The 22,023-nt window shown below is 36.5% G+C and overlaps 1 protein-coding gene across 2 annotated transcripts in view; it reads left to right on the plus strand.

The window, feature by feature from the left end:
• The window catches only part of POT1 (protection of telomeres 1), a 55,679-nt gene extending 43,100 nt beyond the window's left edge, over window positions 1-12,579 (plus strand). For both annotated transcript variants that reach the window (XM_021553439.2, XM_077783429.1), the window contains 7 exons: window positions 255-411; window positions 1,705-1,910; window positions 3,202-3,337; window positions 5,869-5,963; window positions 7,443-7,534; window positions 9,608-9,713; window positions 10,735-12,579. In XM_021553439.2, the coding sequence (XP_021409114.2) occupies window positions 255-411; window positions 1,705-1,910; window positions 3,202-3,337; window positions 5,869-5,963; window positions 7,443-7,534; window positions 9,608-9,713; window positions 10,735-10,847 (905 nt within the window). In that variant the 3' untranslated portion in view covers window positions 10,848-12,579. The remainder of the gene's footprint in view (window positions 1-254; window positions 412-1,704; window positions 1,911-3,201; window positions 3,338-5,868; window positions 5,964-7,442; window positions 7,535-9,607; window positions 9,714-10,734) is intronic.
• Window positions 12,580-22,023: the final 9,444 nt, after the last annotated feature.

Consider the following 22,023-nt stretch of genomic DNA (forward strand, 5'->3'; position numbering starts at 1 on the left):
TGTGTATTCTACTTTCATTTAGGTTTTATACATGTTGCGTTTCTGTACCCTGAAGTACACCATGCTCCCGCAGCCTGATGTGATTTATCTTACTGACTGTAATAACAAGTTCTATTGATAAAACTAAACCTGCAGCTGGGAAGGAAAGAAAAGTTGGAAAGGCATCCCTGAAATTGCCATTTCCAGTATTACAAATATGATGGTGATTAATAGTATGCATGGTGCTTTTCATTTCTTTGTGTATTGTTTTGCAGTATTAACAGATCATCAGGATTTGAGTACTACAGAACTGAAAACTGTAACCAACAGCACAGCTCCTCAACAGTATCGCATTAGAGCAAAGCTGAGAACTTACAAACCCCAAAAGCTCCATCAGTCTGTTAAACTTCACTGTTCCAAATGCAAGTCTTTGTAAGTGTTTTGCACAGTATAAATAACTAGGAAATGCTCTGTATGTTTTGGGATATCTAGATTTTCAGTGTGTTTTCAACTTTTTTTGTGCAAGATAAGCTGAATGTAAATGTATACCATTATGTGCAAAGATTTGGAACTCACTTATAGTAAGTAGGAGATTTTTAAATCATCTGATGAGTTCCATTTACAGAACCCTTTGAGTGCTTTCAAAACAATAATTTTTCTTCATTTGCAAATGCAGCAGTACAGTTTTTTCCATACCATACTTGTATAGAAGTATCTTAAGTGTTTCTTTATTACAGTTTTAAAATAGGATATGCAAAGAGGTATCATAGTTTCCAAATGAATTAATGAAATATCTTTGATGAAAGTGCATCTTCCAGACAAGGCATCTTTTCTAGATCCAAAAATATCAGGGAAATCATACAACTTCAGGCTGCTCCCTTGAGTCCTGTCAGTGGTCAACACAGAGAAGAAATCAGTGCCTGCCTCTCCTCTCCCCTCAGGGGGGTGTTGTAACTGCAGTGAGGTTTCCCCTCAGTCTTCTCCAGGCTGAGGAGACCAAGTGACCTCAGCTGCTCCTTATACATCTTCCCCTCAAGGTCCTTCACCATCTTTGTTGCCCTGATTTGGATACTCTCAGAGACCTTTTACAACCTAATTGATTCTATAATATTTGTGTAATTTGAATGGCCTGCATTATTGCTTCTCTGTGTATGACAAATGGAAATGCACGAATGGTGCACTCCAGCAGGACGGGATAGAAACTGTGTAGTGCAGAGTTGCAGATTTTCCCTTGACAGTACTGACTCACTTACTTATGTGAAGTTATCTTGATCCTGTCCTTTTTTTCTTTTTTCTCTCTCAGTTTATGCAAAGTCAAACAGACTAAAACATACAACTTGAAATTACATACATTTATATAGTCTTTTCACTCTAATGATATGTTATGCAGTTTGTGGCCCTTTTAAGGCCCAACTGAAAGCACATAAAGCTGATAGATTTGGTTTTCCATGAATTTTCATTTGTGTGGAATGTAGCCACTAGGCTGCCTTTGCGCCTAGGTAAGTTAATGTATTACTTAGCATATTTATTAACATGGAAGGTTGTAATATACTATACAACTCTTAATGTTTAAACTGGTAAAACAATGAGGATATTTTTCCTGTATGTCCTTTGACTCTCATGACTATATTCTAATATTTATTTGGAATACTGTCATCCTTGTTGGTAGATTGCCTAAGGAGAAACTGTTATTAAATACTTAACTCAATTTGGAAATGGTTTTAGGCAAGAAGTTCCAGATAGAGATGACTTTGACTTCATTTTACACGGCTCTGCTAGTACTGCCCCAAACCCAGAATTATACAATACATCCTGGTATGAATCTGTAACATGGACTACCCAAGAGCAGAAACAGAGGGAAATTGCCATCCATTTTGTGAAGCATGATGAAATGCTTCAACATCCTGAAGACACCTTGATTATGATAGAAGGTGAGGTAAATTACAAATATACCAGTTCTTACAGCGCTGTGTCCACTGTGTGTGTGTGTACAAAGTAAAGATGTGTTGAAGTTATATTCAGTGTAAGTAGTGACTGATCATAAAGATATCTTCAAAGAAAAGAAAAACTGAGCTGGAACTAAAAGTTATTTTTGTGCAAACAGGAGATTGCAGTCTGTGAAGGTCTTGTAAGCTGCTTCTGTCTATTTTAAAACTGTGCCAATATTGTTTATTGTTGATTCTGCTAAAATTAACATCTGAATTTGGTTTTTTTTTTTGTTATCTGTGCTGACTTGTTTTTCAGTTCTGTTTTAAAAACTTGCCAAGTCTTCTCAACAAGCCTGTTTTTAGTATTGATATAGAAAGTTTTGAAAGGCTTCTGGTAATACAAGAGTAGAATTAAATTTGTCAGCCTCTGGATGTCACTGTTGTTTCAGATTAATAGAGCTTCTCTCAGGTTTTTTTTGTTTTGTTTTGGTTGGTGTGGTTTTTATCAGAAAAGAGGAAAGAGAAATAGCCACTGACCTTTAAACAAAGCAATTTAGCAATAATTTTTATATAATAAAAATAATAAATTGCATATAGCACCATTCAGAGTTCAAAACAAACCCTTCAATTGTGCTCAAGCAGTGATGTGAATAAGCAAATGTAAGTCAGGTGGTCCTTTGTGAGAGGGTCAGTGACAAAACCCCTTCTGTTTTCTGCTTTCTTTTATAATAAATTAGTTCTGATAGCTGTTTTATTTCTGACATGCTCCCAACTGACTTCAATCTAACTTTTTCTTTCTGAAAAAAAAAAAAAAAAAAAAAAAAAAAAAAGAAAAAAAAAAAAAAGAAAGAATTATTTCTTATCTATTTTCTAGAACAGTGTGAGCAATACAACTTGGTAAATCTATTTTCAGATATTAAAGTGTCAGGAATTAAGTATGTCTGTGTGTGGATATGTCCATGTAAAAGGTCAGTTTGGTTGCTTTGATTTTTTTTTCTAAGAAAATGGCTAGTAAAATCATAGGAGTAATTATATGAAAGTGATGTTAACTAAGTACAACTTCTTGGTTACAGTGTTAGCTATGAGGAAGATATTAAGGCATTTGCTTTGATAAATGTCCGTCTTTGTTTCTTAATTGAGTCTGTTGTTGACTGAAACTGAGAAGGTATTGGACTCATTGAGTTTTCAGTAGTGGATATCAATTATTATTGAAGGCCCGGAAATCAGCTGAGTAAGTTGTTCAATTTATTTCTGACTACTGTTTAAGAAACCATGTTTTTTTGGTTTTTAATAGGAGGAACACTAAAAGAAATCTGGAAGCTTACAAAAAGATTCAAGTGTGTTATTCCTGTGAGATCCACAGAAGATGATCTTGAATTACTAGATCTTTCAGCTCCTTTTCTTCTTAAAGGGAATGTAAAATATTATGGGTAGGTTAAAAGTATTTGTTGATATTTCAATAGTTGCAGTGATAGCTAGCATTAGCATTCAGACTGCAGTGATAACTTAGTTAACCCAAAGATTCTCTGTAAAATACATAGCATGATCCACAGTACTGACATCAGGAATGAAATGCCATATCATCTGATCAAATGACTGACTGCAGTTTGGCCCTTGATCTGTAAATCTTAACACAACACTCCAGTTTCAGTCTTGTCTGTAACACACATGGAGTGCAAAGTACCTAAAATACCTCTTCTTGTCCAGATCTTCCATCTTCTGGTCTCAGTTAGTCTAAAGTCAAAACATACGTTGTTTTTAAAACTGTATGCTGAGGGGGTTTAAATGTGTGTGTACATATATATATATATATATATATTTATATATATACAACATAACAGATAATATTTAAATAGCCTGTAAATCTACAACTCATTCTCTCTCTTAGTGTTGGGCAAGCTTGAGGTTTGGAAGCAGTAAGAGATTTTGGACAGCCCTTCTTTACCATTTGTATCTCACTGTGAGCCACAGCACTGCAGAGTGCCTTATCTTTTTGTGGATGTCGTTCACTGTAGAGATGACTGCAACAGGTTTCAGAATTCCACAGTTCCAAAGCTGTGGAATACAGTACCCACACCTAGGTCTGGTATGTGTGATCTGCCATGCAGTGCCATGTTCCTGCTCAGTGAGAGCTGACAGCAGTGTGTTTGCCCATTGCCTAGCAGCATGCAGCAGCTGAGCTCAGAAATACCAATCTCCTCCATGCAAACTACTGAGTCCTGTCTCTCTGCTGTTCAGGCAGAGCACAGTGCAAATGGGGTGCTATGCTAGGTCTGCAGGCAGTAAAAAAAATTCTGTGCAGAAATATTCCGTGTTTCCTGTGAACCCTAAAGTTTCCCATAAGTGGCCATCCATAAAATGGATACAGATAATTGTTTCTCTCTGTCATATATAGTTTTGACCTTTACAGATATTGCTGTCTACAGCTTTTTTTAAATAAAGGCAGTATATGGGTACTCCTACTGGGACAGGATCTTCACCAATACAAAGTATTTCTGCTTGTACTTTCATAATCCATATCCATATATTTCCCTAGCTATACATAAGTCACCTTAAGATGTTGTTCTCTTTGCAAATGGTTGGACTATAAAAGTAAATGGTTTATAAGATATTTAGGAAGGAACCTCACAAATATGTGAGCTATAGCTCGCTAAATTTCAGAGCTATTTTTCATGCACATTTTTATCAGTGGCATATACTTAGCAAAGTCTGGAAGATTCTGTATGGTAGAATGAATTATATGTGTGTGTATTTGCATGTATATTCATTTATATATAAAAATAAACATAGACGCACTGAATATAAAAAGCAAAAATCACAGTTAAGTTTGTTCATTGGAGTTTGAGTATGTTTTTTAAAGGAAAAAAGTGAGTTGACTGTATCATTTAAGCAGAAGCAGTTTTATGGATTTTTATGACATTTTTACATATAATTTTAAATGATAATAAATGTTTATTTTAACTTCTAACTAAAATGTACTAATATGGAAGCTTAATTTGGAACAAATAGTTTTGTTCTGTAATTTCATTCCATTATGTAAATGGGAGCAACTTTGAAAACAGTTCTTCAATATCCACTTGTAGCATTAGCTTACTGTGTCACATGTAAAATTTATCATAATTAATACACCAGGAATAAAATAGATTGTTTTAACAACTCTTAGTTAATATTCTTTACATAGGCAAAGCCAAATTTCTCTTGTAACTGTGTAATGGGTTTAGAGTGTGCTACAAGTTCAGATTCATTACTACTTTTACAAAGTGAGAAGTAGTGGCATATGAAGATATGTTTAGCAATGTAGTGATCTTAGAACCATAGAATGGTTTGGGTTGAAAGACCTCTCATGGTCATATAATCCAATCCCCTGCCTTGGGCACAGACACTTTGCACTACACCACATTGCACAGCTCCATCCAGTCTCGTCTTGGACACTTCCAGGTATAAGGAATCCACAGTGTTTCTGGACGGCCTGTTCCAGTACCTCAGCTCCTTCTTTGTGGAGTGCTTCTTCTTTCTGCACAATCTACATCTACTCTCTTTCAGTTTAAAAATGTTGCTCCTTGTTCTTCACTACAGGCCCTGGTTAAAAGTCTCTCTCTGTCTGTCTTTCTTCTAAGCTCCTTTTATGCCCCAGTAGGGTCTGCCCAGAGCCCTCTGTTTTCCAGGCTGAACAACCCCAGCTCTCTCAGCCTTGGTGTACAGTTTTATTCCTGTCTAATGACTGAAGTAGTCCTGCAGATAGATTTATTTCTCCTCATGCATAGTTAAAAAACAGCAGTAAGGGGTTTGTTTAGCTCTAAAGCTGGTGTATCTGGTAAGATAGTTACGTCAAGCAGCAATAGAAGTACTTCTGCACTTCCACTGTGTAAGAAAATCAGACTTTTGGTTTTTTCTGTGCAGAACATTTCTAGGACAAATACATCAGTGTTTGGTAGGTCTCATATCTTGTTTTAAATGCTAGGTGCAAGCAGTGTTCAACTCCAAAGCCTATGAAGAATTTAAGTTCCATTGCAGCAGAACAGCAACCATCATGGGAACCAACTGAAATAGCACAAGGTTAGCTGGCACGATATTTTTCTGAAATACTTTGTCCTTTGATTCTGAACTGTTGATGTGAAATGGTTTGATTTGCAGTTCTGCGTTGCAGTTTTGTACAGAAAGGATGTAATTATGATCATGTTGAATATGGTGCTGTAACATTTGCTCACCTTTTACCAGTTGAAATAACATAGTTATTTTTGGAACAATTGTGGTATGAATTAAAAGATGTTGACTAGTTTCTTCTACCATTGGTATGAATAGTAACACGACAGTGCAGATGTCAATAATTTTAGATTGGAGATGTTACCTTTTACCTGTACGTACTTGCAGTTCTTGAAGTTAATCTTGCTTTTCCTTTTGTAGATAACGTTTTTCTGACCTGAACTAAAGACAGTCTTATTTAATGACTCATACAAGTTAGACTTCTATCTTTTGTAAACTTCATGTTCCAGAGAGTCTGCAAAAAATAATACTCAAATGAAAGGAATTATTCCACAAAAATTATGTGCATTCTTGTGCTTGAACACATTTGCTTCATGTGTTCCTTGTGTTATTATATGCAGTCAATATGTTAAAATGATAGAAAGGGAGTTTAAAACTTTACAAGGCATTAAGGAAAAAGAATATTTGCATGTGTTATCAATTCATGTTCTAACATATGAAGTTGGAGTATCTAGAAGTATATAATTGTGGTAAACACTTTCTAAAAGAAAAAAACTGAGCAATGCAGTGATTTTATTAAATAAACTTTAATAATTGTATCCTGTTAAATAATTGTAAAGTTAAATAATGATTGAGATTTAATTCTCAAAATGAGAACAATATTAATTAATGCTTCCTGACAGTTACACTTTTTAATGTATATTTTTCTTCTATCCAGCTGTATTTTGAGATTAAATTATAAACCTGCAAGCCTATCAAATCAGTTGAACATAAAATGACTGCCAGTTTAAGTAGGTGTACCCAGAAAAGAGTAATGCAGAGCAAGAATACTTTCAGAACTGCCAGAAAAGTTTTTTTTCTGAACAAGCCTGGTAGATTTTTTTACATCATATCAAATAACTGTTCTCCTCAGAAGATAGTTTTCAGTTGGAATTCTTATTACCACTGAATTAAGAGCATCTCTCCTCTGATCTTCCATAGAGAAAAGAACACAGGAGTAGGAGGATCCTACTAAGGTCAGATCTAAGATCTAAGCAAATATTAGCTTTTTTGTTAACTAGCATGGGAATAAGTACTTAAAGATCTTTGTGTTTTTATAGGCTCATCTATTAAAGTTTTTCTAGGAAAATCCCAGTATTGTCTCAAGAGATAAGTGACATTCTGTTGTCAGACAGCAGAGATTCTCTTTTGGTCTTTTAATTTATATGTCTAATGACAGTATTCAAAGTCAGTTACTATTAAAAAAGGGATATTGTCAGGTCAAGTTGTTATAGTTTGCCTTGCGTATTCTCTCAGAGAAATATCCTTTTATTTTTTTTTTTTTTTCTTTAGTTTTAGGTATTGAACTGCTCCAGTATGTTTTTATTATGAAGTTTACACTGGTTGATGAAACAGCATCACTAAATGCATACCTTTTTGATTATGTAAGTAAATCTAGGTAGACTCTATAGATGATGAGAGTTTGGATTTTGTTTTTAAAATGGCAAATGTATGTGCACAAATACTCATTCTATGTTACCTGCAGTGTTTTGTGGGATTAATTACAATATTATAAGTTAATACTGTACAGAGTATAGAATGTTAAAGCATAAAGACAAAACTGATGCTTGAAGATAGATTATTTTGTATTTCCATAAACTTTTATATACTCCTGTGGCTGAATTTCTTTTTTACTGGCAATGTTAAATTATGCAGCCTGAATGCTGTGTGAATGATAGGAATGTTTCAGGATTTATGCAGCTAACTTCTGCATCAGTTTAAAATCTCACACCTCTTTTTTAACTCTCAATGGAATTTCTCCATTCAGTAATGCTTGATTTTTTTGTTTCACGTGATCATGAGGTAAGGAGGCCCTCTTTCCTTAGGCAGCTATATCTGTACAGATATTTATCTTGTATTTCAGAAGCAATTTACTCAACTACTTTACTAACCTTAGAATTTACCTATCTTCAGTATTCTCTGAAGCAACTTAAAACCATTCCTGCTACCTAAGACACTGAAGACTGGATGGTATTCCTGTCACAGCAATATGGGTGTGACAAAATGGAAAGGGAAAAGAATTTAGTGGGACGTTTTTCTGCACAGTAGTGTTATTTAATGTGTAAATATCTGCATATTTTCCATCATTATATTAAATTACTTTGAGTGGGACTCTTCCTTTAATGCTGGTAGTCAAAATAGTATCAGGAAAAAAATGTGTTCGTTCTTAAAATACATGGTGTTTCAACAGAAAAGGAGATCAAAGACTACAATCCCCATTTCAGCCAGTCATCTTTTCCTTCTACTGTCCTTTTTTGTTTTTATATCAAGAAAAATAAAACTGCAAAATGAAGTTGTGGGAAAAGATTTAAACCATCTCTTGATGCAGAATTCCAAAAATTTTTATTTCAGGGTGGCTCACTTTCTTAACAGATACTGCTCAGTACTACAGTTTAGCTGCAGGAAAATACCCGCAGTTTCTTCTGAAGTGCCGGCTGCTCGCATTCCTGCTGGTGGTACTTCAAAGACAAGCCAAGAGTTTCCAAGCCTAAACTCCAGTCCTTCAGCACCACCTGAGAAGAAACTGGGCTGCTTTGAAGTGCAGCTTTACATTAGCTTCCAGTTGCACTTCCATAAGAACACAGTGCTTTCTTTACTTTCCTCCCCTCCTTACAGGAAAAGTCAGTGAAGAAAAAGAACGAAAAAGTTCTATAGTCAGAAAAGACTGAAGAGAGAGAAGAGAAAGTTGTCTCTTGTCATTTTTGCTGCTGGATTATCCACTAACTTCTGATCATTACCATTAAACAGTTATACAAAAATTATACAGAGGCAGAGTATACTGTATTTGTATCTTTTAACAATGATGAGAAATTACTACCAAAACTCATAGTTCACTATGAGAAATCATAGGATAATGAGCCTTTAGAGATCCAAAATCAGGTAAAAAAACTTGGAGAGAGTAAACTGGGAGTTTTTTCAGTCGTGTTTAATATATGTAGTTTAATAATACAATGTTCTATTTATTATATTCTATCTTCATTCACAAGTGTACCCCACAGTATAAGCCTTTTTTCCGTAGTTTCTAAAACTGCTAGCAAATGAAACTCACACTAAAAGAATCCCACAAATATAAGGCTAGGTTGGACTGCCCCTTGTTTTCAAGTGATTTTTTTCCTCTCAAGATATGAGGGGGACTGCCCATCCTCTCTGGCCCAACATTGTCTGATATTGTCTGGTTATGGAGGTTCATGAGGAATATCTGCCAGTTATGTATAGAGACTGACATATGTGCTTTCTGGCTGGCTGTACTCCCTAAATACTCAGGGGTGCTGAAAAACAGAGCATTATTTTTTTCAGACAGATGGGGTTTTTTCTGCATCCAGGCAGTTTCTTGAAATAATACTATTCTTTTGTTGTGTTACCTGATTTTCATTTCCTAAAAGAACATGCAATCAAGGTTCTGGCTAATGATTTCTTAGACCTCTTTCAACACCTCATACTCTTCTGTTCTCTTTTAGGAGAAGTTTTTTCAAATTCCTGCCTCTGAAATCTTAACTAATAATTTTCTTCAAGAAAAGATGCAGATGACCATGAATACACTCTGTCCTCCAGGAAGAAAATTAGGTCAGTTTGCTGTTATTTTAAAAGAGGGTGGGAAGGGAAGCAGTCTTTCAATCTGTTATTGCATATGAAAAATCTTAGAATTCAACTTAGGCACAGGCAAAACTCAATACAGAAAAATGCTGGAGCCTGAAAGCAGGGTTCATGTTAATTTGTACTGAAGCATGTCTTTCATAGTAATTCTGCCTTTGAGAAAGAAAATTAATGGTTTGTTAAATTCTCATGTAGCATGCAGTGTGTATGAATACAGTCATGCCTGTGCAGCCACTAATATGCCATCTGTATTCATATGGATGTTAACCAGAACACCTTTGGACTGAATGTCACAGCATGGTAGGAGAAATGAAAAGGAAATTCCGTTTTCCCAAAGCACATGCTTTGGGTGATATCCTGCTTTTGATGCTGACTTAGAGCATCGCTTGCAATAGGAAATATCCATGGAAATTGAGCAATGCTTAATCTAAATCCATTTACAGAGATTTTTGTGCAGTGTATGTGTTGTGGCAGAAAGTATTTCTGCCCAACTACACATGTCCAGGGTAGATGGATGTGTGATGCAGCTCCAGCCTCCTGAGCACACTCCAAGTACATGGCTGTCAGTGACCCCTGCAATCACCCCAGAGTCTTTGCCATACTTAAAAAAAGTTGTCCTGTAATAAAGATTGTAAAAGATTTTCCCTTTGAGACCTGTGAAATTGTCTCATTGAGACATGTGGAGATGAAATTTTATTATTGGAAAGTCTTTATGTATATGTATTTTATTCTGTGGCATGAGTGCTGGGTCCAAGTGTTTTGTGGAGTACTGGTGCAGGGAGCACAAGTCTTGGAAGACTGTCACCAAACACCAATTCAGATCATGTGGGAAACTTAAAAGATACCAGTTGGAATTTCAAAGTTAACAATTTTTCTTTGTATTAACTATTGTGTACATTTAGATATCATAGTTAAGATCTTGCTCAAGTTATGCTTTCTTCCTATAAAAATTTGAATGAATATTGAACAGTAATTTGGATTTTGTTGGTAGGTGAATTGCCATGGCTGGAATGCTTCATCAAGTCCTATAATGTCAGAGGCGCAATGGAAAATCAAGTTTATTACCAGATTTTTGACACCACAATTGCTGAAGATGTTGTATAGTCACGTGTTGCTAATTGGAAGTAATCAGTAAGAATCAGTTTCTGTGGGGGGCTGGGATCAGAGACTGTATTAAAAAAAAATTACCTTTGTTCCGTTCTTAGGAATTCAACTTGTTTATATGAATTTTTTGTTTATGTATGAATGGGTATGGGAATTATACTATTATATGTTTGCTGTTTTCCTTGCATATGACTTTGTGATCCAAGGGCAAGTGGAGGTGCTATGCTTTTCACTGGAAGCTGCTTGGCTGATGTTGATGGAAGCAATCTACTTTCCATCTATCCTTCAAAAAGGCAGTAAGGAGGGTACTCTAAATTTGTGAATTTTGCTCAGAAAAATTAGTCAGGATGATGCTGTGCATTCATTTTTTGTATTAAATTACATCAACAGAGTCAGAGATACAGAGCTCTGTAGTAAACTCAGACTACTTAGTGCAAGCCAATATTACTGTTCTCAGTTTGACAGGGAGTCTGGTTTTTAGAAACATCTTTGATTTTGTACTGATATGTACATTTAAACAAACTCCTACTGTTGGTAGCTGCTACATGTACCAGTTATTGTAGATTCTGGTGGGGTTGTGAACATGACCGTGTAGTGATTATCACTAAAATTAAAGTCAATCATGAAAGTAAAGTAAAACTGTAAAATGAATATTGATATTTGGTAGATGGCAATGATTCTGGGATGGCCTTGTTGGGTACCAAAGTTGTTAGCATGTTTGTTAGCTGGATCTGTATTTTCAAAGGCTTGATCTGCCTTTGCCATCTTACATAGTCAGATTGTGTGCCAAAATTTGGAGACACAGAACTTTTCTAGTGCTATCATGGACTGAAAATTCTGCTATACTAGAAAACTATGTGGTGGTTTTACTTTGCATTCAGAAGGCTCTAGGACAAGTTCAGGACATGTTTCTTTAAGGATAATTAATGTAGAAATCCCTGTCAAATCAAATGCTTTCCATCAGAGCAAAATGACTTAGTATTTATAGCAGCTGTTTTAAAAAAATTTCAGAAGCAAGATGAAATATTTGTAAGTAGATTATTATTTTGATAGTAGATGACATTTTATGGTTTTTTTTCATTTTTGAGGGCAATTTAATAGATTGTGCAATTTGTTTTAAAATTTCATCAAATATCCTCTAGTAATTTTTTTGTACTGTAAAAATTACACTGGGTTTATATGTCATAAGCCAGGATATTGTTCTTTATTGATCTGTGAATAGGGACAACCAATATTAAAAGTGGTGAGTGAATATTTCCTTTAAATTTTTTTTAAAAATAAAAATATTTTGGAATCGAACCAGCAGTTTATCAGAGTCTACTGACTTAAGAATGTTTTCTTGAATTTTTGCATAAATGCATCAACAGAAAATAATTACAACAAATTAATATTATAAAACTTTAGACACTGGCCATACCAAAATGTTTTCACAAGTTAGAAGTTAAATTGAAGGGAATCTTCTTTGCTTTTATTTTTTATAGTGTGAAAACATGAATTTCTGTTGTTAGATTTTCGTTAACAACTGTGAATTATATTGATATTGTATATTTTTTCTAAACATGTCTTCATACAGCAATAAATAAAAAGATGTTTTGAAATTCAGTGTAAAATAAATCAGTTTCACCACATGCCTTGTCTCAGATCACTGCCAAAAAACTCTACATATGCATGACATTATTTTTTTATTATTGAATATTGTATTAAAATGTTTAATAAAGATTTCTTCAAATAATGAGGTTTTTCTTGTACTTGACTTTTATTTCAATTTCATAACTCTGAAAACTGTCATCAGTAGCATTCAGCCAACATAATGCTCCAAATGAACGGTTTGTTGGATTAAAATGTACATATTTCTGTTTCTAAATATAATGCATAGAAATAAATTAATAACTATATATTTGTTCATATGAAGGATCCCTATATAGAAAGGAATTATGGTAGAAACATTTAAAAATGGCTCTCACTGGTAGCCTTTGTATGGAGCAGTGGAAGTCAGTGAGGTGGGACTTGGACCTTAGTTACCAGTGCTGGTCAGTGCTGAGAGCTGTGAGTGTCTGACTGCAGGGTGAAATCCTGAGATTGCTGTCCTTGAACATGCAGCACCTGCAGGCTCTGGTGTCTGAAAGATGAGCATCTCAGGCAGCAGTGACTTTTAGCCATTATTTACAATTTTCTTAATTACAAATAAAAGTCTTACTTCCTTTCATGAGTTTCTTGACCAGGTGTGTGATTTCAGTTTCTAAAACACGAATAAAAGTTCAAATGTCTACTCTAATAGTTTTTAAATTGCTGAAATATGTATTTTAATACACTCAAAATCTGAACCAATAGGAGATTAGGTTAATACTGGTCCACTAAAATCCAGTGAAAACTCCAAGCATGTCTTGCTGCTTTCACATCTTCCCAGCATACAGGAAAAAACATCACCAGCATACAGTCAAAACATCACCTTCCTACTGAAAAGGGAAAATATGCATGGAATGTGAAGTACATCACACACAGCAACATCATCAAGGGCGAAGAATAGTGTTTTTAGGGGTGCCTGTGTAATTTGGTTCCTTGAAGTCTGTGTTTTAAGGGAATTTCAAAACTTAAGGACTTTGGAAGTCTCTCCAAATAGAGTTGAGTTTAAGCTGTTGGACATGTCATACCCCGGAGCTCCAGCTAGAAAGACAATGTAAATAAATAACATACTGCAGAAAGAAGGAGGCATTCCTGGTAGGTGACCTGCTGTTCAGTAGTGATTGAACTTTCTCATCAGCTTTTGCAGTTATGGGATCCAGAGATTTACAGACAAGGCTCTGAAATGCTTAGCTTAATGCTAATCCTTTGCCTACTGAGCAGCAGGAAATGGGACTGTAAGAAGGGCAGTGGAGCTCAGAGGATACAAGCTGAGGTTTGCAACAGAAGGAAGAGAGTTTATTGTCTTAACAGGCATGAGTGCTTGGCTTTTCAATACCAGTGTTTTAGATCACGAGAATTTGTGCACATTAGGTCACTTTTTGGCCAAGCCATTGCATTAAGAAGTAAAACTGGCAGGAGCTGGGATACTACTATAGGGAAAGACCAAATATTTAAATGGAGTTGTGAAAAACATTAAGTAAATATATGTTCAAGTTCTTCAGGTGCAATGGGACTACAGCAAAAAAAAATTCAGTAGAGAAAAGAAAATACAAATAAGAATTTACTTAAAGTGTTATTTAAAGTATACAGTGAATATTAAGAATTGGAAACAAAAAAAAAAAAACAGCATAAAATGGAGACAGAAGGAAAGAACAATTCCAAAGGATATTAATAAAAACAATAAGTGATAGAGAGTCTTTATGGGACAGTTTGCTGCAGCTCCTGTTCACAACATTTCCTGTACATTTAATTCACAATGAGAACTATGGCTTGGGAAAATATTCATCTGATGATGGAATACCAGCTCCAAAGTGCCTAAAAAATGTAGAGCTCCATTGTACTAAAATTAATGAATTAATATTTGTGATAAAGCTATGGGTGGACTTCACCCCAGAACAATGTGCTGCAGTGTGTTTTTCCTTATTTTCTGCTGCAACTCCAATAGATGCCTACAGAGGTATCTCCATAAAACTGCTGGTTTGGGACCATTTGTCTATGTAAGCAGAGCAGACTGAAAGCCTAGGAAAAAATTTGCATTTAGTAGATACTTGTTTTATTTTGAATTCTTCACAAGGATATGTGCTGAATGGTGAAATATGTGCCAGTAAAGAAAAGATTTTGGTTTTTTTATACCAACTGGTCTACTACACAAAACTTTAAGCATAACTTCATTCTGTACCTACTGTGTGTGCATAGCCTGTGGTCTGACACTGCTAAACTGATGCTGACAAAAAAAGTATGGTTTTGTACAAGCTACACCTTTAGAATTGAGTCCATATTCAGGTGTAATTTCAAAGGCCAGCTATCAGTTTTGAATTATGGAGATGTTGCTTCACTGAAAGGAATTCTCTGGATAATGGCAGTTTATAAATGCTGCTTGAATTTTTTGGTTAAAAGAGCAGCAAAACAGAAACCAAAATTTGCTGCTGAAACAAATTTAATTACAGATTTTATTTTTTTATTCTTCACTCTACAAATGTTGCCTTAAGCAACTCAAAGCCCCTCTGAAGCAGTGTTTGAAGTGACAAATACAATCAGTTGTTGACAGGGTATGTATTAACCAAAGGGGTTCCTTATTGTTTTTAACAGGGAGTGGGTAAGGGGCTCTCACCAGCCAGCTGTCTTAAATGCTGTCACTGTGACATACATTCATTTGCTACTCCATCTTGGAGGATACACTTTTCCTAACATACTTACTATGCTAAAGGAGTAAAATCCCATTAATAAGAATGGAAACATAGGAGTGATTGCCTTTGACATAAGCCCAGGATACAGAGCTGTCAAAGGCCACCTAGACAAGCTGCCCTGTGGTCTCCGGTCACACAGAGGTGCCCCTGTGGTGTCCTGGCTCTGGTCAGGACAGGGGTAATTTTTTGCTGTAGCCAGGAGTGGGCATGGCTGGGATGCAGAGTTTTTTCTGTACCACTTCACATCACTGCCAGGGGTGGGGGAAAGGGACTCTTCTGAGCAGAAGAGGTTCCTTGCAGTGAGTAAGCATGGCAGAGCTGCCCCTCTGGTCTACTATCGGGGATTTTTTTCCATGTGTATAATTTATTTTCTTGTACCCTCTGTCATTAGTATTATTGCTGTTACTGCTCATTTTCTTGTTCCATTGCTTTTTCCAGTAAATTGTTCTTATCTCAAGTTGTGACCTTTGCCTTTGGTGTCTCCAGTTCTCTTCCCCATTCTGCTATAGGGGACAAAGAGGGGAAAATGGGGGAGTGAAAAAGAGCGGAACATGGTTTGGAGAGTCTTGATGGGGGCACTGAGCTGGGAACTGCCATTCCTAAACCATGATGAGTGTGTAAGGTCTCACTGCCCAGAAAACTGCATTTAACTTGAAGGAAAACAGCTGCTTCCATTGCTTGCTGTTTTGTTGAGAGTAAACCAAAGAGCTTTAAGGGTAGGGAGAAAGGTGAAGAATTGCTTTTTCCCTACAGGTCAGTCAATGCATTTGTTTAGCAACGTGCTGTGGCTTGGGTCCCTCTTGCAGGAAATAGAAGCAGAAAAGACAACTTCAAAAGCTTTGTTTGAAGGGTTGGGAAAGGTCAGAAGTTACACATGAAGGAACAATGAAGAATGAGGAGTGAACCTGAAATATCTAACATAGCAGTTCTGTAAATCAGATATTGTACCTTGCAAATCCTAATGCAGATCTGTTGACTCCTGTGCTCCATATAATTTGATAATAAATAACATTTTTAATATTATTCCAATCTGTTGGAAGTGATTAACTAGACTAATTCACAATTATATTTCTAAAATAGTTTAATTCCTCTGGGTCCAGTTACTGGAATTTTTCTTTATCCTTTAAAAACTGTATGGAAAAAAAATGGCAAAATTACAATATTTGTAATTCACCAAGTGCCAGGACCTACTCAGATCACTTTTTCTGGCAAAGGTGGTATTCCACAATGATACCTTCTAAGTGTACCTTTTCACAGCAATATTTTCAAGGCAGTTTAAAAATAGCAGTAATTTTCAAAACTCATTTAGCTCTGCTGTAAGGCCTAGAAAGATGTGAATGTCTGGCCTACTTTTCAATCTGGGTAAAGAGGTAGCTTATGTGATGTGATGGAGCAGGGAGTCCTGAACTCTTTTCTTAGGGTCTCTGGCAAAGGCACTCAAGCCTCATCTTAAATATTGAGGTCAGTGGCTAATATGTGTCAGGAAATCACAGAGCTGTACCAAATTCTCCTGTCAAGAGCACGTGCAACAAAGCAAATCAGAATTGGAAATCAATTATAATTGAAACTGACACATGAAAAAATGGGACAGTGATGTATTCTGCGTTTGGTAATTCAGCTTTTGTAAAGAATTTTCATCTGAAACTTAAACCAAATAGTCAATAAAAACTTAATTTGATGAAAAGCACAACAAGACTACTTGCTCAAATAGAGCGGAGGCCCCAGAGGAGGCACTGAAAAGGGATTTTTTCCTTAGAGATACCATACAACTGCTGTATACCATAGGATACCTGATCAAGGTTATACATAACAAATTCACAATATTCATGTATTCAATGTGTATTCAACCACAGTTATATGTATGCACCTCTTTGGGAACATTCCTTTATTGAGCGAGCAGTATTGGAGTGTGTGGGAAATGCAAGCACTGAGACCTCCCAGGGCCTCAGATATACAAGCTCAGAGATAGAGATGGATACAGTGTTTGACCTAAGACCTTGGAGAAGGCTTGATGCTTTAGAACAGAAAAGTGAAACAGACACAAAGAATAAAGATTTGTAGTTTAAACAGAAATATGTTTTAATTAAGTAGAAATATGCCTCATATAAGCCAATAAATATGTTAAGCAAGATAGTAGAAAACAATTACAAAGTCTAACAACAGAACTTGTGATAGAATTGGTAAAAAGTAGAAGATACAGCAATAAGTTTTTGTAGAGTTGTATGACTGGATAAAAAGATGCATTGCAGCAGAATCGTGTAAAATGTAGCAATTACCAATTGATTATAAAGATGCTAGTGAGCTTTGTGGAAGTAGCTGATTGGATAAGAAATTTATAAAATGCATTGTAACTGGAATTTAAATGGCTTCTGATGTACAGCTTCTGATGGGATAGCTTTGGATGTAACAACCTTACGGTCTCGCCCTTCCATGAGACTGATTTTGCAATAAAACATCTATTCTGTATCCTGAACAAGACTGCACTCTCCCTGGGGCTCTCCAAAGCTGAGTCCAGATTCCAAACCTGCCAGCTGCCAGTGGTGGATGAGTCTGTACCTGGGAATGCCAGGGAGCACCAAGTTGGCAAGCCCCAGCCCCAGCAGAACGCCGTGTGGCGGGCTGTGACCCACAAGGAGGGGCTCCTCTGACTCTGCAGCAGCTGCACCTCTCAGCTGCAAAAGGACTCAGATTGCTGTCACCCCTCTGCAATTTCCATACTTAATAAATCACCTAACCAGCTCTGAGTGTCAGTGCCTTTCTTCCTGTGATCCCAAAAGAGCTGTCACCTCCTCAGTATAAAAACCCATCCATTTTCAAAGAAAAATCAGTACTTTCCTGGTTGTCCTCAAATTAATTTTCAAAGGATAGATATTAAAAAATCCAACAGTTGGTGTAGATCTAAAAGAGAACACTGACGAGTTCAAAATAGAAGCAGCAGATTAAGTCATAGTTTACAATAATTGTGTCTGAACAGTTTCACAACACATATGGACAGCTGTGCATCTGTGCCCTGTCCAGCCTCTAACTTGTAGGCTCAGGAGCAGATGCTTGCACTAAGACACTGATGTCTGGCCATTGCTGCCTGAGATGTCCTGCTCTTAAAGACAAGAGTGTGAGAATTGAAAACATAATAAATCACTTGGAAAGTTGTATCCTTCCCTGTACTAGACACACACATCTTAACTGATAGTTGGTAATAGAGGTCTTGGGCATTTTAATCAAGAGGAGAAATTAACAATTAAGGCCTAATTGTACAAACAACCCATCTGTTTTGTATAGTGCAGAACCCCAACCATATTTTTAAAGTTAAATCAACCCCTTACAAATTAGACAATCTGTTGCAACTTCTGCCCAGCTGTGCTTCAGGCAGTGGCACTATTATTTATTAATTCATCTAGTACTAAGAGACAAGTAAGTAGATGGAAAGGGCTTCAAAAAATTGAACAAATGAGTATCACATCTCTTTTTTTAATTGTACTAGAAATAATGCAGCCCAAAGATGTATGTGCTCATTGAAAGAAAATGTTGTTTTTTTAATCAATGTGTAAAAGAAGGAACTGAGAGATTCTTCAGAGATTTCTCTTGTTCTAGGTATTATTATTATCTGCAGATACTTAAAAGTAAGTGCTTTCCTTGTAAATAAGTAATAAAAGGGTCTGTCCTTCATGACAGACCCTCTAGCCCAACCCTTTTACTCATCCTGTTTTGTAATTCAAATACCTTTGGCATATATCTGGAGGATGTTTAAACTTTTCATGTTTACCCTTATTGTTCTGGCAGCATCAGGATGCTTTTAAAGTGACATGCACTTAAATATACACAAATCGAGGATGATGACTGAAAATTTGGTCTAGAGAAGAGACAAGCATAGGTGCAAGCACAGTAAATCTTCCCTGAGTCCTGGACTGCTGTCCAAGGAAATGATGACATTTATTTTTTTTGTATAAGGTTTGCCACAGGCTCATTCATTTGGCTAGCCATGTGTCCACTTTGGCAAAATCCAAAGCTCAGCCTGAGCAAACAGATTATCTTATTAGAAGTACATCTGAAGTATATCCTTTTTTATCTCCATGGACAGAAAATAAGTGACTAATACTTAATTTTTAAGCCAGTCTAGGCAGGAAACACAGCCAGACTTGGGAATAATATGTGCTATGTCCCTCCCAGACAGGCATATGGAGACAGTCTCTGTTGTAAATTGTGTGTGCTTATGATGAGATGCAACTCATAGATGAAACAGATGAATGGAGGGCATCTGAATAGAAAAACCTGACTTTTTTCCCCCCTTACCTACTCTTATTTAGGCAGGGTCACCCTGAGAACATTCAGAGAAGGAGGTTTCATCTTTAAGAAAGCTTGGATTCATTCTGCACCAAAACTTGTTGGATTATTTCTTGCTTCCAGAAGTCGTTAAAGGCCTGACAGCTGTTCCTGACTGTCCTGTTCTGGAAATCCTTTCTGAATTTTGAGAATTTCACCATAAAAAATGCTAAAACAGCTTAACTGAGAATTTTCAATTTTTAAATGATAGTGAGTTAGAGGGAAGCAGCTCTCTCTCCACACAAGTTGTTATTGTATTGGCAGCAAGTCCACTTCCAGATTTACATTTGTACCCAGCTATGTTCTCCTACACCCCCTCTCCAAAAGTTTGTCATCTCCTCTGGATTTGAGCATGGCAGTTCTCCAAATGAATTTTAAATGTTCTGGACTAAAATAAATTATTTCCTTAAAAAGAAACGTTAGAAAGTGATCACTTAGTCTGCATTATTCCACAAGTGCAGCTATGAAAAGAGTCACATGAAAAGCTGGGTTATCAGAGCTAAGAAGGAGTGTCAATAAGTGACAGAAGTGGTGGATGTAGTTATTTAAACTGGATTTGCTGATGAGCATTTAGTGACATGTAGCCACAGCTAAAAAGACCAAGTAGACAGGGCAATCCTTGGGTAGCGTATCACAATGTTCTTGTACTTAATTTTTTAAAAGCTGCTGTATTGGAGGACATCTGGAGATCTGTTCAAATTTCAGAAATGGCTCTGTTAATTTCAGACTACCCTTTTAATATAATACCCTTAGATAAAATCAACCTCTCTTTTCAGACTGAAAAAAAGAGAGTATTGTACAGAGGTGCACAAGCTGTACACCACCCTTACTCTGAGCCACAGGAATATGAAGGATCAGACCTAGCTTAGGACTGTACTAAACATGCCAAGATGGATTTCAGTCAGCTTTGAGCACTGGCAGGACAAGTTTACATTTTCCTATGAAATACCCCAAGTGAAAGACTCAGTCCTCTGCTGAATACTCACAGCACTTGGTGCAGAGAGCATCATTTTTATAAGATGTGGCTAGCCTTGCCTTAGGAAAAGGCCCATGTTACATTTAACTCTGAAGGAGAAAGAGTAAGATTTTGCCCAGATGAGTCCCCATGAGTGAGACTTCAAGTACCTATGAGGAGAACTTAACCAAGGAAAGAAAAGGAACTTTCTTAAGGAAAATGTGTGTCCTAACATAATTCAGTAGAATTTTACTGGCTAAACATCCTAGAAGTTTAAACTATGCAGAACAGAGAAAACATAGGAGTTGGAGGAAAAGAGAATAGCATATTTTACACGCTTGCAGTTCACCTTCCAAAAGAACTTGTAATTGCAGATTGTGACCATAGCCAGAGAAATGAGAAGAATGACACACATTTTTGAAATCACTGGTTTTGTTGCTCTTTATTTTGTTGCTTTTTTTAACTATTCAGAAGAGTTTCTAGCAAATCTCAGGTACTTGGTTGGCAAGTATGTTTAGCTTGGATATGTTTTCATGTTTCCAAATTAAAATTTTAAAAATCTGTCTTTTCTTCCAGAGCAACTTAAAACTTTTTCCATCTCACAAGTTTTAGCTGTGTCTGAACTATAAAGTCCTTACTTTCCAATATTGCTATTAGTACACTGATAGGAAATGAACACACCTACTTCTAACACAAACAGAGGACTTCTGTACGTTGAGAAGCACAAATGGGGTGAGTTCCAATCCAAAATGCTAACAGCCAGTTAAAAAGACACAGTAGTTGTGGTGACCTCAAAATGTGGCAAAACTCTTACTCAAAGAGTAGCTTTGGCTATTTCCTGAAACACAGGGACACATTTAAGAATTAGAGGGTGGAGCGGTACTTTGCAGGTAATCCCATATTCCTACAAGAAGAGAGGAAATGGGCATAAATTCTACTGTGGGTTGTTAACACAGCAAAAATCTAGGCTGGTATGTGGCAAAAGAAGTCTTTAAATAGCTTTATAAAATGAAAAATTAAAATTCTAAATGCAAGCATTTTGCAGAAATGCATCCTGCTCAAAGCCTTCTTCTGGAACACAGACTATGCTCAGCTGGAGGCTTGCCAGATGCCTGGCAGCAGCAGATGCTGAAGAGCCTTGTTTTTGAGGCTCCATTGCTCTAGGGCTGTGTCACCATGGGCTCCCAGGTCATCTGCTTCTCATCATGGAGTCTGGAAATCAGATCCTGGATCTGAGATCAATGTGTGAAGGACAGGTTTCTCTTCCCACTCCTTTGCAGGAAACGGAACATCCAGAGCATCTGTATTAAGATTCACTTCAGGATTTCTTCTTGAGTTTAAGCAATTGTTTCAGAATTACCAACACATCTGAAAAACTCAATTTGCTTATAAGAAACTTGCACCAGATCTAGTCTAAAAACCAGATGTTTAAAAGGATATTCTAGCCCTTCTCCCACTCCCCTGCAGCTCTAAGCATTTCCTACCAATGTTTGCTTTGGGCAGGTGCAGCTGACCTTGCTGCCCACGGCAAAGCCAAGGACAGGGCTGGGCAGTGGCTTCTGTGGGGAGGGGTTCTGCAGCAGGGCAGCAG

This window comes from Lonchura striata, chromosome 5 (genome assembly GCF_046129695.1).
Source record: "Lonchura striata isolate bLonStr1 chromosome 5, bLonStr1.mat, whole genome shotgun sequence".
In the NCBI taxonomy this organism is placed as follows: domain Eukaryota; kingdom Metazoa; phylum Chordata; class Aves; order Passeriformes; family Estrildidae; genus Lonchura; species Lonchura striata.